The 13,524-nt window shown below is 56.6% G+C and overlaps 1 protein-coding gene across 2 annotated transcripts; it reads left to right on the forward strand.

Annotated features, from left to right (window-relative positions):
• The first annotated feature begins 1,520 nt into the window (after nt 1-1,520).
• CCDC124 (coiled-coil domain containing 124) lies at nt 1,521-10,583 on the forward strand. Of its 2 annotated transcripts, none has more exons than XM_025885645.2 (5): nt 1,521-1,761; nt 5,749-5,918; nt 9,182-9,371; nt 9,925-10,039; nt 10,135-10,583. In XM_025885645.2, exons 2-5 carry the CDS (start codon nt 5,760-5,762, stop codon nt 10,340-10,342), a joined length of 672 nt encoding a protein of 223 aa, XP_025741430.1. In that variant the 5' UTR covers nt 1,521-1,761; nt 5,749-5,759; the 3' UTR covers nt 10,343-10,583. The 2 variants fall into 2 exon arrangements, with proteins under 2 accessions (XP_025741430.1, XP_025741431.1); XM_025885646.2 differs by lacking the exon at nt 1,521-1,761 and adding an exon at nt 1,914-2,057.
• The last annotated feature ends 2,941 nt before the right edge of the window (nt 10,584-13,524 follow it).

The following is a 13,524-nucleotide window of genomic DNA, read 5'->3' on the forward strand; positions in this document are numbered from 1 at the left end:
ATAACATGCAAAATATATGTTAATCAATTGATTGTTATTGGTAATGCTTCAGGTCAATAATAGATTATTAGTAACCAACTTTATGGGGATTCAGAAGTTATAGGCAAATTTTTGACTGCATGGAGGTCGGTGCTCCTAAACCCTGTGTTGTTCAAGGGTCAGTTGTACCTGTTTTATGCTTAGCCTCTTCTTCTTGGTGAAATATTTTTTAAGATTTTATTTATTTATTTGAGAGAGAGTGAGAGATAGAAACAGAGAGAGAGAGCATGAGCAGGGGGAGGGGCAGAGGGAGAAGAAGGCTTCCCCCTGAGCAGGCAGCCCGATGCCGGTCTCGATCCCAGGACCCTAGGATCATGACTTGAGCTGAAGGCAGACGCTTAATGGACTGAGCCACCCAGGTGCCCTTTCTTCTTGGTGATAAACACCATTCCAGCTACATGGGTTCCATCCTCCAGACATCACAGACATGGGAGAGGCAGAAAATAAACAGAGCAACAAATGAATAAAGCAAGTTGCTACTATGACGGAAATACAAAAAGAAAAATGTCTGGGGTTGGAGCATCAACTAATTGTGGAAGTCAGGGAGGTCTTTCTCAGGAAGAGGTATTTGGGTCAAGGCCTGAAGGAAGTGAAAGAGCTGGTTATTGGAAAAGCTGGGGACAGAGGGAACAGCCCTGGCAAACCCCCTGAAGCAGGATCATGCCTGGCAATTAGGAGAGAGGAGGCTGGTGTGGCTAGAGCTGAGGGAGAATGGGGAACAGGAGAGGGATGAGATGGAGAGTTATAAGGAGTCTTGCAGGACAGTGGGAACCCACCAGGCTTTAGAGCAGGGAGGTTCCAGCAGTGTCACTGGGGTTGCCTTTCGGAGACTGTGGTCAACTCATCCTGCTTGAACTGCCCCTGATCTAAAACCTTCTTCTTTCCCCACAGCCAGGTCCATTGTAACCATCCTCAGACCCCTAGTACTACCATTTGTACAGATGAGGACACTATGCCTCAGTAAATGAAGAAACTCTAAAGTGTAGGTGCCTCGGACAATTTGGACCCCCAAAACTAATTGTTGAATAAAACAAGCAAGGTGTGTTTGGAGGGAGTGGGTGAGAGTGGAGCAATTCAGGAGGAACTGGCTAGTTCCTGGGAGCTGCTTGCGGTTGCATTTTGGCTAAATTCAGTTCCCGGTCTCTCTAAACCATTTCCCTACCTCAACGGGGTGGAGTGTGTTAATTTCTCTGCCCCTTTCTCCTGCCCCCTCCCTCCCCAGCTTCGCAGGCGGGAAGCAGAGAGTGTGGACTTGAAGAGGGCCTTCAAAGCGCTAAGCGACAGTAAAGGTTTGCGAGGATTCCCCTGGGCTTGGCCGGTCTGGACACCGCGCGTGGACCGCGGGCTCTGGCGCGCCCTGGTGGCCGGGCAACTCCTGCCCGATGCCGCCAGACCACGTGTGACGTGGAGGCGGCCATATTTCATCCGGGCAATGGCCATCTTGGTAAAGACAATATTCTAGATTGTAGTTTTTACCCTCCCCTCATAGTTTGCCAATATCTGAAGTGAGGGAAAGGAGTGGAACCTTATAAAATACCTTCTTCTCGAAGAGGAAAAGAAATGGCCGATAACCTGGGCCTGGGTTGGAGGCCGGGGCAGCAGTTCCCTTGCCAGGAGGACGACAGCGCCGAGACGTAATCGGCACGCGCCTCCGGGAGCTCGGCGCGCAAGCCCCGCGGTGGCGTCACGGATTCGCGACCGGGCCAGCGCGGGGGGAAGGAGGTAGGAGCGGCCGCGGCACGGGCGGAGCCGGGGTGCGGGGAGTGGGGGGGGGGGGGGGGGGGGGCGCGGCGGGGCGGCTTGGCCTGAGAGCACCCCCCTCGGCTCCGCGGAGGGCTGGAGGCAGGGCGCTCAGAGACAGGGGCACTTTGGTCGCCCAGTCCAGAGGGCTCTCGCGGGGGCTGTGCCCATTTCCCAGAGCGGGCGACTGAGACCCGGAGGAATTGCGTCCTATTCGAGGCCAGCCAGCTCCGGTCCTGCCTCTGAGCACCTTCCAGGCTTGGGGGTAACAGAGCTGGGTACGGACACCCCCCAGTATCTTGCAGTGGGGTCAGGGCTGGGGAGAGGGACTACGGGCAGGGAGAGCTCAGAAAGGGTAGCGGGAGGGCTTCTGGGAAGAGACTGTGTTGAACTTCCATCTTCTATGCTCTTTTACTTTTACATCCAGTCAACCACGTGGGTCTTGATTCCCTCCTAAATGCACACCCCTGCCCATCCAGCGCCACTCCCCGGATCCCTGCCAGAGCTCCCTACTTATCTCACCGCTCCAGTTCACATCCTCACCAACCCCGGGGTTCTTACCCGCAGATCTGCGCCTCCCGCTTCTAACGCCCTCCGCATCTTCTTCACCGTGGAATACAGATCCCCGCTTCCCAGCCTGCCTCCCTCACACTCCTGGGGCCTCGGAGCTCCTCACACACACTTTTAGGCCTTTTCTTAGATATCTCCTTCAGGAAGCCCTTTGACACCCCTTAGCCCCGAGGCTGGGTCAGAAAACCCCTCTAGGCTTCCCCAGCGCCCTGCAAGTCCCCATCACAGTTCTCATGGCAAATTGTCGCCCTTAGTGTGTCTCCCAGCCAGCCTGGCAGTCAGATGCTGCTGCCTCTTTTCCCCAGCGTCCCACACATATTAGGTGCTCCGTGCATGTTTACTGAGTGACAAAAGTGTGTGTGTGAGTAAGTATTTACCACACGGAGAAGAAAAGCTGTATTAGCTCAGGCTGCCATTAAAAAAATACCACAGACTGGGTGGCTTAAACAGCAGAAATGTACTTGCTCACGGCTAGGAAGTCTAAGATCAAAGTGCCAGCCAGTTTGGTTCCTGGTGCAGGCACTCTTCCTGACTTTCGGAGAGAGCAAGCTTTGGTGTCTTTTGCTTTTATAGGGACACCAGCCCCATTCCATTAGGGCCCCACCCTTATGACTTCACTTAATCTCTGTCACCTCCTCACTGGCCCTGTCTCCAAAGACAGTCACACTGAGCTTTAGGGTTTCAACATATTAATATTGAGAGAACATCAACATTTCGTCCCGGCCCGTCAGGTTTTGGGGTGGGGAGTTGGGGGTCTTGAGCAGCGTGACCTGGGAGGAGAGGATGCTGGGGCAGAGTCCCTGTGAGTGGGCAGGATTTTCGCAGGAGGAGGGAATGGCGGAGGGTGCATCAGGTGAGGGCGCAGCAAGAGCAGAGCCTCAGAGGCTGGAGAGGGAGGTGAGTGGGAAGAACAGTGAGAAGCTGACCTTGGACACAACCCAGAGTGTGAAGTAAATACTGACGGAACTCTGGAAATAGACGCTTGTTCATTCATTTGCTCAGAACATTTATTGAGCCCGTCCTGTACCGGGCACTGGGGACACAGCAGTGACCATGGTAGTCCTTGCCCTCACAGAGCTCCCAGCCTGCTGAGAAAGATGGACATTTGTCAAATAATCATATAAATGAACAAAATAGCAACCCAAACAAAGTGCCTCAGAGAGATTTGTGGTCTGAGAGAGGGCGTCTCAGGGGGGAGGCTTCCTGGAGGCAGAAACACCTGAGCTAGGCCCTGAAATTTAAATAAGAGTTAACTGGGTAAAAAGAGGAGTGAAGAGCAGCCAGCCAGGTGGAGGGCACAGCAAGTGCAAAGTCCCTGAGGCGAGAACCTGCTTGGGATGTTTGAAAAATGGCGGGGAGGCTGGTGTGGCTGCCACCCACAAGGGAGTGGAAGATGGGGGGAGAGTAGGGTGGGGAGTTTCCTAATCTGTAACTTGGACAGTGACTTCCAGTTCTTGGCACTCCCCTGGGGAATCCAGGGTGGGAGCGTTCTGTTGAGTAGATTGTAGATGCTCAGTAATGAATGCTTGATTTAGGGGCCAAGGAGCAGCTGGGGTTAGTGCGGGATCAGGCTAGCATACCCCCTGTGGCAGCTCATGCATCCTGTGCAGGGAGGAACTGGAACCAACTCTCTCTGTCAGCTCAGGGGGAGCACTTCGGCGGTGATTGCAGTCAGTATTCAACCCTGTCTTCTGGGGCCACTGATCTCCCCCACTTTGCCCTGCTCTGCCCCATGGGGCTTTCTCCTCAGTCTCTGCCTGGGCCAAGGGGCCACCCCTTGATGTTAAGTGGTCTCAGAATCCTGATCTGCACTGATGTTCCCCCAGGGGCCAGCTGGAACCCTCAGGTGGGTCAGTGGTTAGGAGCACAGAGTTGGGATTGAGAGTCTGCTGCAGGGTCGTTGCATATCCTCTGCCGTCTGCCCGGAAGTCCCATCCCTTCACCCTCACAGGGCTGCCTCTAACCCATCCTTTGGATCTCAGCTCGGCTGCCACACACCAGCATTGGGAGAATTCACTCAGACACTGTGTATAAAGCACTGAGCCCAGGGTGCACAACTGCTGCAAATGGGAGCTGATGTTAGAGTTTCCAGTGGGGCTATGAGGTGGGAGCCCCCGCCCCACAAGTCACACAGTTAGAAGGCTGGAATGGGGTGGCCTGGTGGTCCTGAGTCAGAGTGACCCCCATATTCTCTCCCCTTCATTCTTGGGTGCTGGGCCTGTTTCCCCAAGGGGACTAAGCTGGAGATGTTCAGGGGGAACAAACAACCCTGGAGTGGGGGGACATCAGCCCATTTCCCAGATGAGGAAAACTGAGGCCCAGAGAGCTGAAGGCATGTGCCTGGGCCGCACAGCCTTCCCTTCCTCACCTGGAAGGCAGGCTTTGGAGGTGAGACCCAAGGCTTAGCGCTGTGCAGTCTGGCCAGGTACCTTGACTTCCCCACCTCAGAGTGGGAACAAGGGCAGTCCCCACATTTAGAGCTTTGGAGGCATTCTATGGAGTTGGTCCATATGAAGGTGTTAGTGGAGGGAGGTGGTGCCTGCCATTTGTGTGCCTCACTTCCCCAGCACCCAGCGTGGGACTTGCACGGACCAGGGTCCTCCATGCGAGCCTGGGCTGGGTCATCGGGAGCAGCTGACGGCGGCTGCTTACCCAGGGTGGGGAGGACTTGGCCTCGGGGCTCTGGGCCCTGGAGACTGAGGCCTCATAAGTGGCAGCATTGGAGGGGCCACACACAGACTGGCCCCCAGGGAGCCACAGAGGCATGACTCGAAGAGCCAAAAAGTGGAAACAACCCAGATGTCCTTCAGTGGTGGATAGATAAACAAAATGTGGTCCATTTGGACAGCGGAATATTACTCAGCCATAAAAAGGAATGAAGCCCTGCCATGCTAAAAAACACAGATGAACCTTGAAAACGTCACACCGAGTGAAAGAAGCCAGACATAAAAGGCCACAGAGTGTATCATATTCCATGTATATGAAACGTCCAGAAGAGGCAAATCCCTAGAGTCAGAAAGCAGATGAGTGGTTGTCAAGGGCTGGGGGAGGGGGAAGGGTGTGTGACTGCTAGTGGGCGCGGGCTTTCCTTTGGCGGGCGATGGGAACGTATTCTGGAACTAGATAGAGGTGATGGTGGCACAACATTGTGAATGTTCTAAATGCCGCCAAATTTGTGCACTTTGAAAGGGTTCGTTTTTTGTTGTGGGCATTTCACCTCAATAAATTGTTTTCCCAAAAAGGAGATCACAAAGTCTCAAGCCCTCGTTTTACAAACAAGGCCTTTGAGGCTCCAAGGGGATCCTGAGTGCAAGTGTGAGGCTGGGGGGGGGGGTCCCAAGGGTGGCTGCGCCCCTCCGCCCTCCCCGCCCCCGCTTACTGGTCCCTGCCCTCCTGCAGCCTGCCGAGGGATGCCCAAGAAGTTCCAGGGTGAGAACACCAAGTCGGCAGCGGCCCGGGCACGGAGGGCTGAGGCCAAGGCAGCAGCTGATGCCAGGAAGCAGAAGGAGCTGGAAGATGCCTATTGGCGGGATGAGGACAAACACGTCATGAGGAAGGAACAGCGCAAGGTGGGTGGCTCCCAGGCTCCTGCATCTGTGGCTAAGGTGGGCAGCCAACATGCAAGCCCCCTGGGGCTCTGGCTTGAAGGGTGAGGAGGCACAGGACCTGGAGCAAGGGCAAGGAGGCAGGTGGAGGCCGGGGCTCGTGCAGTGGCCAGGACTTGGCATGTTCAGGGAATGGCAAGGCAGCCACTTCCCTGTGTGGGCTTATTTCTCTCCTTCATGTAATGTCAGGGTGGGGCTAGACTGGCACGTCTCACCGTGGTGTGATTCTGCACTCGGCAGACACTTGGCACATCTGGAGACATTTTGGATTGTCACAACTAGTGGGTGGAAAGTGCCACTGGCATCGTGGTGGGTGGGGGCCAGGCATGCTGCTCAACACACTTCAGGGTACAGGATGGCTCCAGAGTAACGAAACGAGCCAGCCGCAGACCTCAGCAGTGCCAAGGCTGGGGAATGCTGTAATTGGTCCCCTGTATCCACCCTGCTGGCCCCAGGGCTCGCCGGCTCTTCCAGGTGTGTATAAAAACACAGAAGAGTGTGTCTGTCCCCTGATGGGCCCCAGTGTCACGCACAGTGGGTACCGAATTGGTGTCTGGGGAGTGGATCAGGGCTGGTACGGACTCGCTGGGCCCAGTAGGTGGCACCAGAGACCCATTTATAGCTGTCGCTCCTGGTCCCCTGGGCTGGTCAGAGGTTCTTGCCCAGACTAACAGTGGCAGAAGGTAGCAGGGGTGACATGCTGTCCCTGCTTGCCCAATTCCTGGCGTTCCTGGGCACTTTTGTGAGTTTTTCCTATCGTCTTCCTGTGCGGGAGTGGATTCTACCTTGTTTTTAGTTGGACATTGGTCACTGGTTCCCTCCCCACATCCTGTGCTGCATTGGGTCCACGGAGGTCTTTCAGTTTTCTTTTTGACTATCAGTATTTTGACAATATAGGAAAGTTGAAAACCCAAAAGAAAAAACAATGTCTGCCAAAGAGCCATTATGCAGAGAGAAAAGCCAGAGAGGTTGGGCTCACTGCTCAGCGGGGAGTCTGTTTCTCCCTCTGCCCCTACCCCTGCTCATGCATGCGTGCCCTCTTTCTCCCTGTCAAATAAATAAATAATACAATTTATATAAAATAAATAAAATTTATTCATTTGACAGAGAGAGAGCACAAGCAGGGGGAGCGGGAGAAGCAGGCTCCCCACTGAGCTGGGAGCCTGATGCAGGTCTCAATCCCAGGACCCCGGGATCCTGATCCGAGCCAAAGGCAGACACTTAACCAACTGAGCCACCCAGGCACCCCTAAAATAAAATCTTTAAAGCCTCCAACTCTTGATCTCAGCTCAGATCTTGATCTCAGGGTTGTGAGTTCAAGCCCCACATTGAGCTCCATGCCCAGCATGGAGCCTACTTAAAAAAAAACAAAAAAAAAAAGAGGAAAAAAATTTTAAAAAAAAAAAAAAAAGAAAAGAGAAAAGCAAATCCATGCTCACTCCAAAACGCTAAAAAATAACACACCTCTTCCCCCCACATGACACCAAAGACCTTTCTCACCCGATGGCCTACCCCAAAGCCCATGTCCTGAGCTAAATGGAGTCCCACAGCCATATTTCTCCTGGTCCCCAGGCATCAGCCACGGTTGGGGCTGTACTTCATCGCCCCACCTGGAAGTCAGCATTTCATCTCCACTTGTTCCATATTAAGCAACTCGGCGATGAGCACCTGTCTGGGTTCCATGTCAGTTATTTATGCGACTCATTTCTTAGGGTCTGGAATATTCTGCAAAGTGGACTTACCGTCTCCCATCACCAGAAACTGCCAATTGCTAATTGCTCTTTTTTAAAAACTACAAATGACTTTTTCAAAAAATTTTGCTGAATGTCAGAGTATAAATGCTCATGTTCCCTCCTCGGTCCCATGTCCCTAGAGACAAATGGCCACAAGCTGCATGTCTTTCCTGAGTTATTGGAACCTTTTGGAATTCATGCATTCATTCAGCTTCCTTTTACTAAGCACCTACTGGGTACTGGGCCTGGGGCCAGAAGGCAGCTGTTCAAAACCCAGGCCAGGGCCTGCCTCCAGGACAAACCACATTAGTAAGGAGATGAGAAACAGGGACTTGTGGAACACAGGAAAAAGCCATGGGGTGGAGGAGCCTGATAGGGAGCCAGGAGCTCTGGAGGCGCCAGAGTTAGCCAGGGAAGGAGGCTGCATTGGTGCACCAGGAGGAGAGAGTAGCCAGTGCCAAGGCCAAGGCAGGGCTGAATGAACATGGGCTGTATGAGCACCATGTGGGGGTCAGGGGGCCTTGGGAGGACATTACGTCTGATTGATGATTAAACTGAGGATCAAAGCACAATGGCCCTGCCTGAGGTGCCTGAACACAGGTGTGGGCGCCCTTCACCTTTAACCTCTCCCCCACTTTCCTGCTGGGCAGGCAGGGTAGAGGTCAGAGGCCCAGGGGGTATCCTCAGGCGCATGGAGTCGTCTTCTGGAACACTTAGTCCCACTATAGGAGTGTCACAGAGGGCAATGAAGGAGTGGGGACCATCCCCAAGGCATGGGAGTCAGATGGCAGAGTTGCAGGCAGAGGGTAGGCAAGTGGGGGTGCATGGGCTGCAGGGCCCTGTGCGGGTGTGGGTGGGAGGTGGCAGAATGTTCCAAGCCTATGGCTGCCCTGCATTATAAATGAACTAGAACATGGCTCTGCCCCCTAGTGTGGTGCAGGGGCAGCAACCCAGGGCAAGTCCTGTAGGCCAGATGGCATCAGGGTCTCCCTGGGGAGCAAAGGTGGGACCAGTCCCTCGTGACACTTGGCTGGGGACACTGCCCCTAAGGGCAGAACCCCTGCTCTAGCCAATAAATGTGTTCAGACCCTCCCTGGCTCCTGTTGACTTTGGAATCCAATACAAACCCCTCCCACCTCTCCTCCCACATTTTCCCCTCCCTACTCCAGCCACACCAGCCTCTAGGAGGTTCCTGCATCATGGGCCTTTGCACCTGTATTCCCACCACTAAGGACTTTCCTGTCCTCTAGCTCTCCTCCTGGCTGGCTCCTCCTCCGGCCCAGGTGTCACTTTTCCTTCGAGAGCCACCCACCCACCTGCTGTGGCCAGGGTTCCCTGTTGTGCCCATAGTCATATAGGCTGGGAACCCTCAGGTAATCCCATGGTGCCCCAGCTGTGCCCCCTGTGCCTAGCACAGGGTCTAGCCTGCAGCAGGGCCTTGGTCCACCCGTGCCAGTGGTGGGGTCCGCTCCTGACCACTCCCTCCTCCCCCAGGAGGAGAAGGAGAAGCGGCGCCTGGAGCAGCTGGAGCGCAAGAAGGAGACCCAGCGTCTGCTGGAGGAGGAGGACTCCAAGCTCAAGGGCGGCAAGGCCCCCCGCGTGGCTGTGCCCAACAAGGTCACCCGGGCCCAGATTGAGGAGACGCTCCGCCGAGACCACCAGCACAAAGAAACCCCGGACCCAGGTGGGGCTGCGGCCCACTCTTGAGCTGCCTTTTTACCCAGTAAAGGACAGGCTGACCCTGGCTGAATCTAGAGGGAGCCAGGAGCTCCGGAGGCGCCAGAGTTAGCCAGGGAAGGAGGCTGCAGGGTGCCCTTCTTCAGCCCCAGAGAAGCTGCCTGGGCTGTGTGGTGAAGCGTGGGTGGGCAGTGGCCTGGCAGACCTGGCTTTGAGCACGGAGAGCACGGGCACACACACGTGTGTATTTACTTGCTCTGCACCTGACCTGGGCTTGTGCCCCATTGGGTCCCCAGGGCATTAATGAGGTGCTGAGACAGCAGCCGTGAGTGGGGCACCTCTTGTGTGCCCGGTTGCAGGAAAGTCAGGAGGGCAGTGTGGCCTGGGCAGGGGGCTGGGAGGGCAAGAGGGCTCCTCATCCTTCTTTGCCTGCCTGCCTCCTCTTCTCTCCCTCTCTTCCCCCACTGGGTCTCTGTCATCTCTCTGGAACTCTGCATCCCTGCTTATCTCTCTCTGTCGCTGTGCATGTCTCTTGTCACCTGGCTGCCTTCCACCCGCAGCCGAGAAAGCCAAGAGCCACTTGGAGGTGCCGCTGGAGGAGAATGTGAACCGCCGCGTGCTGGAGGAGGGCAGCGTGGAAGCGCGCACCATTGAGGATGCCATCGCGGTGCTCAGGTGATGGGCGGGGCTCGGGCATGGGGGCGGGGCTATGGCTCTGGGGGCGGGGCCGCCCCATAGGCCCGCCCCCTAACACCACCGTCCTCCCCTAGCGTGGCAGAAGAGGCTGCGGACCGGCACCCAGAGCGCCGCATGCGGGCGGCCTTCACTGCCTTTGAGGAGGCGCAGCTGCCGCGGCTCAAGCAAGAAAACCCCAATATGCGGCTGTCGCAGCTGAAGCAGTTGCTCAAGAAGGAGTGGCTGCGGTCGCCAGACAACCCCATGAACCAGCGGGCCGTGCCCTTCAATGCCGCCAAGTGAGCCCGGAACTGGGGGAGCCGCCCCACAGGCGGTCAGGGTCGTGACGTCACACGCCCTCCTGCTGGGTCAGCTACGTGGGTTACAGAGAGGTCCGGGGCTGAGGCAAATGTCCTGGGGGCTACGTGGCAGCGTAGGCCATGCCTCCCGCTGCAGAGTCCCTGCTTCAAGTGACGCCCACCATCCCCTTCCTGCGCCCGTGGAGCCCTGGGGCTGATGCCCAATAAAGGCAGTCGGTGAGGCAGTGTGTGTACTTGAAGTCTCTGTGGGTGGTGGGGAGAGGAGAGGAGACCCCTGCATTCCCTGCATGCCAGGGAATGCAGGGGTCACAGCCAGAGAAGATTAGGGCCCCCCAACTGCCCTCCTGTCGCAGCAAGCCAACTGAGACCTGTGCCTGGCTCTTATGGCATCCCCACCTGGCTGGGCCACTTGTCCATGAAGGGACCTGTACCACCACTCCCGGAAGCCTTGCCGGGCTGCTGCAACAGGACTGCTCAGAGAGGTTGAGGCACTGGCTCTGGGTCACAGTGCACTTCAGGGCAGAACCAGAGGCAAGCTAGAGGTGATGTAGTTAGCATCCTGAAATTCTGGTTCAGAGTCAGCAGCCAGGTCACATACTGTGCTTGGGGGTCAGGAAATGCTGGCTGCTCTGGTGTTATTCCAACATGGGAGGCATCTGGATCAAGTCCTGGGCAGGCTTCCCAGTGGAGGATTTTTCAGAGCGGGCTTGAGTGGGAGATGAGTCAGAATCCATCGCATAGGCAGGCAAGGGCCTGGAGGCTGGAGCACGCAGGTGGATCTGGGTAGGAATAAGTGTCCCATCAGAGGCCGCATGTTTGGGAAGGGCTGGGTAAGATCTGCACCTGGTTCTGGCTTCCTAGAGCTTAGTTGGCCTTGGAGAGTTGGCAGAAAGGGGGGGCAGCAGCCAGATGGGCCCACATGTGTTAGGCAGGGTCCAAGTATTTACCAGGTCACTGCTGTGGCTCCCACCCAAGCAATACCCTCCCTGCACCCACAAGGCTGCCCTTGTGGTCTCTGGTCCCCATTCCCCCCCAACTGTGTGGTGTCAGAGCTGGGCCAGAGGGGGCCATGACAGTTTCATGGAGGGAGGGCCTTGAAGAATGCATAGGAATTCTCTACACAGACAGGGACAGAAAAGGCTGAAGGAACCACCTGTGCAAAGGCCTGGAGGTTTATCTCTCCTGTTCAAGGGAGAGATATAGGAGTGTCACAGAGGGCAATGAAGGAGTGGGGACTTCTCTCCTTCATTGGAGTGCCATTAATAATTGGGTTCAGCTAAAATGCAGAGTGGAAGGTGCCTGAAACGATGGTAGCTGGCATAACACTAACCAACATATATGGAGCACTGGTTTAGTTTGGAGATCCTGGAGCCAACTCTAAGACATCAGCCAGAAGGCATGTGAGGAATCTAGGAAATACCCCAGAAAACCCTGTGGGGGTTAGGGAAGTGAGGCAGAAGTCCACCAAGAAACATGGGGGAGGGGGGCCAGGAGGGGGAAGATGACCACTGAATGGGGACCAGACCAGCTGTGAGAACCATCCCCTGGATGCTGGGCCCTGGCCTAGCCCATGGTAATGTTTCATCGAACCCTTGGGACAGTCCCATGAGATATTTATCCCCTTTACAGACGGGAAAACTAAGTCACCTGCCTGTGTCACATACCCAAGAAAGCTGCCAGGGTTGCGGGGGAGCAAGCAGGGGCTGCAGTGGGATCTGGAATGGGGGTTGAAGGTGTCAGCTAAATAAGGGGTGGAGGAGCCCAGATGTCTCCCCACAAATAGAGGCTTCTGCCTTCTACCTCTGGGGTCTTAGGCCAGGGCCTGAATGGGTCTAAGCCTCGGTTTCCTCTTATTTTTAACGGCACTAAAACAGTATCTAACCCCAGGCTATCTGGGGAATCAACGAGACGGTGCCTGGGAAAGGCATCTCCCGAAGAAAGGCTTGGCAAAGGAGCCTCCTGCATGGCCACGTTGAGGTCTTTGTGGTTGGGAATTAGGGAGGGCTGGCGACTGACGGTGATTAACCAGAAGGAAGATGTCAGCTGGGCGTGCGGGGCCTCCGTGCAGGCCAGGCTGAGGAACGGAAATTCACCCCAGAGCGATGGGGAGCAATATAAGAAGGGTATCGGAGCTGCGTGTGGCAAGCTCTCCTGGGGACCTGCAGAGGGACGGCCGGGGGACCAGAGAGGAGGTAAAACTCAGGACAGGAGCTGAGAGGACCGCCTTCGGTCCTCTGACAAAAGGACTGTGGTAATAACCTTTGTTCCCTTTCACGGAAAAGCCCCTTCTTTCTCCGGCCCCGCCCCCGCGGAATCCCAGGCCCGCGCGCAAGCGCGGGCAGCAGGGAATCCCCGGCTCCGCGGCAGTGCGCGGGAGGGGGCGTGAGACGGGAGTTCCGTGTTCTCCCAGCCCTCCCCGCGCGCGTTGCCGGGACGACCGGGCGGGGCCGTGGGGACGCCGCGCGCACACTGCGCCTGCGCGGGGGTGCTCGCTTCACGCGCTAGGGCTTTCCCGTCGAGCGCTAGGCGGGGAGGGAAAGCCTCGCCCGGCACGCATGCGTCGATCCCTGCCCGACCCCCGCCCTGTGGGCAAGGGAATCCTCACACGCCGCAGTGCGCACCGGGGGCGGGGTGGGGAAACCGGCTCAAACCAGAGTGGGGTTTGTAGAGGAGGTGGCGGAGGAGGGAGAGAGAGCGGGGTCTTCCGGAGGTTCCCGCTCCGGCCCTCGCCGTCGCCTTGGCAACGTGGCGCGCGGGCCGCAGCGAAGGGGACGGCGGCCTCAGGGAAGCCGGGCGGTTCTGCGCCTGCGTGGAGCTCGGCGCCGGTGGCCGGGGTTCCCCCTCGTGCGCCCCGGGGACCGGCGGTGGGGAGGGGGGGCAGTTCTCAGAGGAGAGGAGAGGGTGGGTGTCCCGGGAGGAGGTTATCGCGGAGAGAGGGGCTTTGGAGGAGGGGAGGATGGTGAAGGGACGTGGAGGAGGGGTGGGTACCAGAGAAGGTGGGGGAAAGGCGAAGAGCTGGGGAAGGTGGAGAGAGGGGTGCATGAGGAGGAGGAGTCGGGGGATGGGGTAATGAGGGAGTGTGTGGAAGGAGGGGGACAACAAAGGAAGAGAGAGGAGGGGAGGGGGAAACTTGAACAGTTAAGGGACGTGGACAACGTGTGGGGG

This window comes from Callorhinus ursinus, unplaced genomic scaffold, assembly GCF_003265705.2.
Source record: "Callorhinus ursinus isolate GAN/ISIS: 27379988/994484 unplaced genomic scaffold, GSC_fseal_2.0 scaffold15, whole genome shotgun sequence".
Classification (NCBI taxonomy): Eukaryota; Metazoa; Chordata; class Mammalia; order Carnivora; family Otariidae; genus Callorhinus; species Callorhinus ursinus.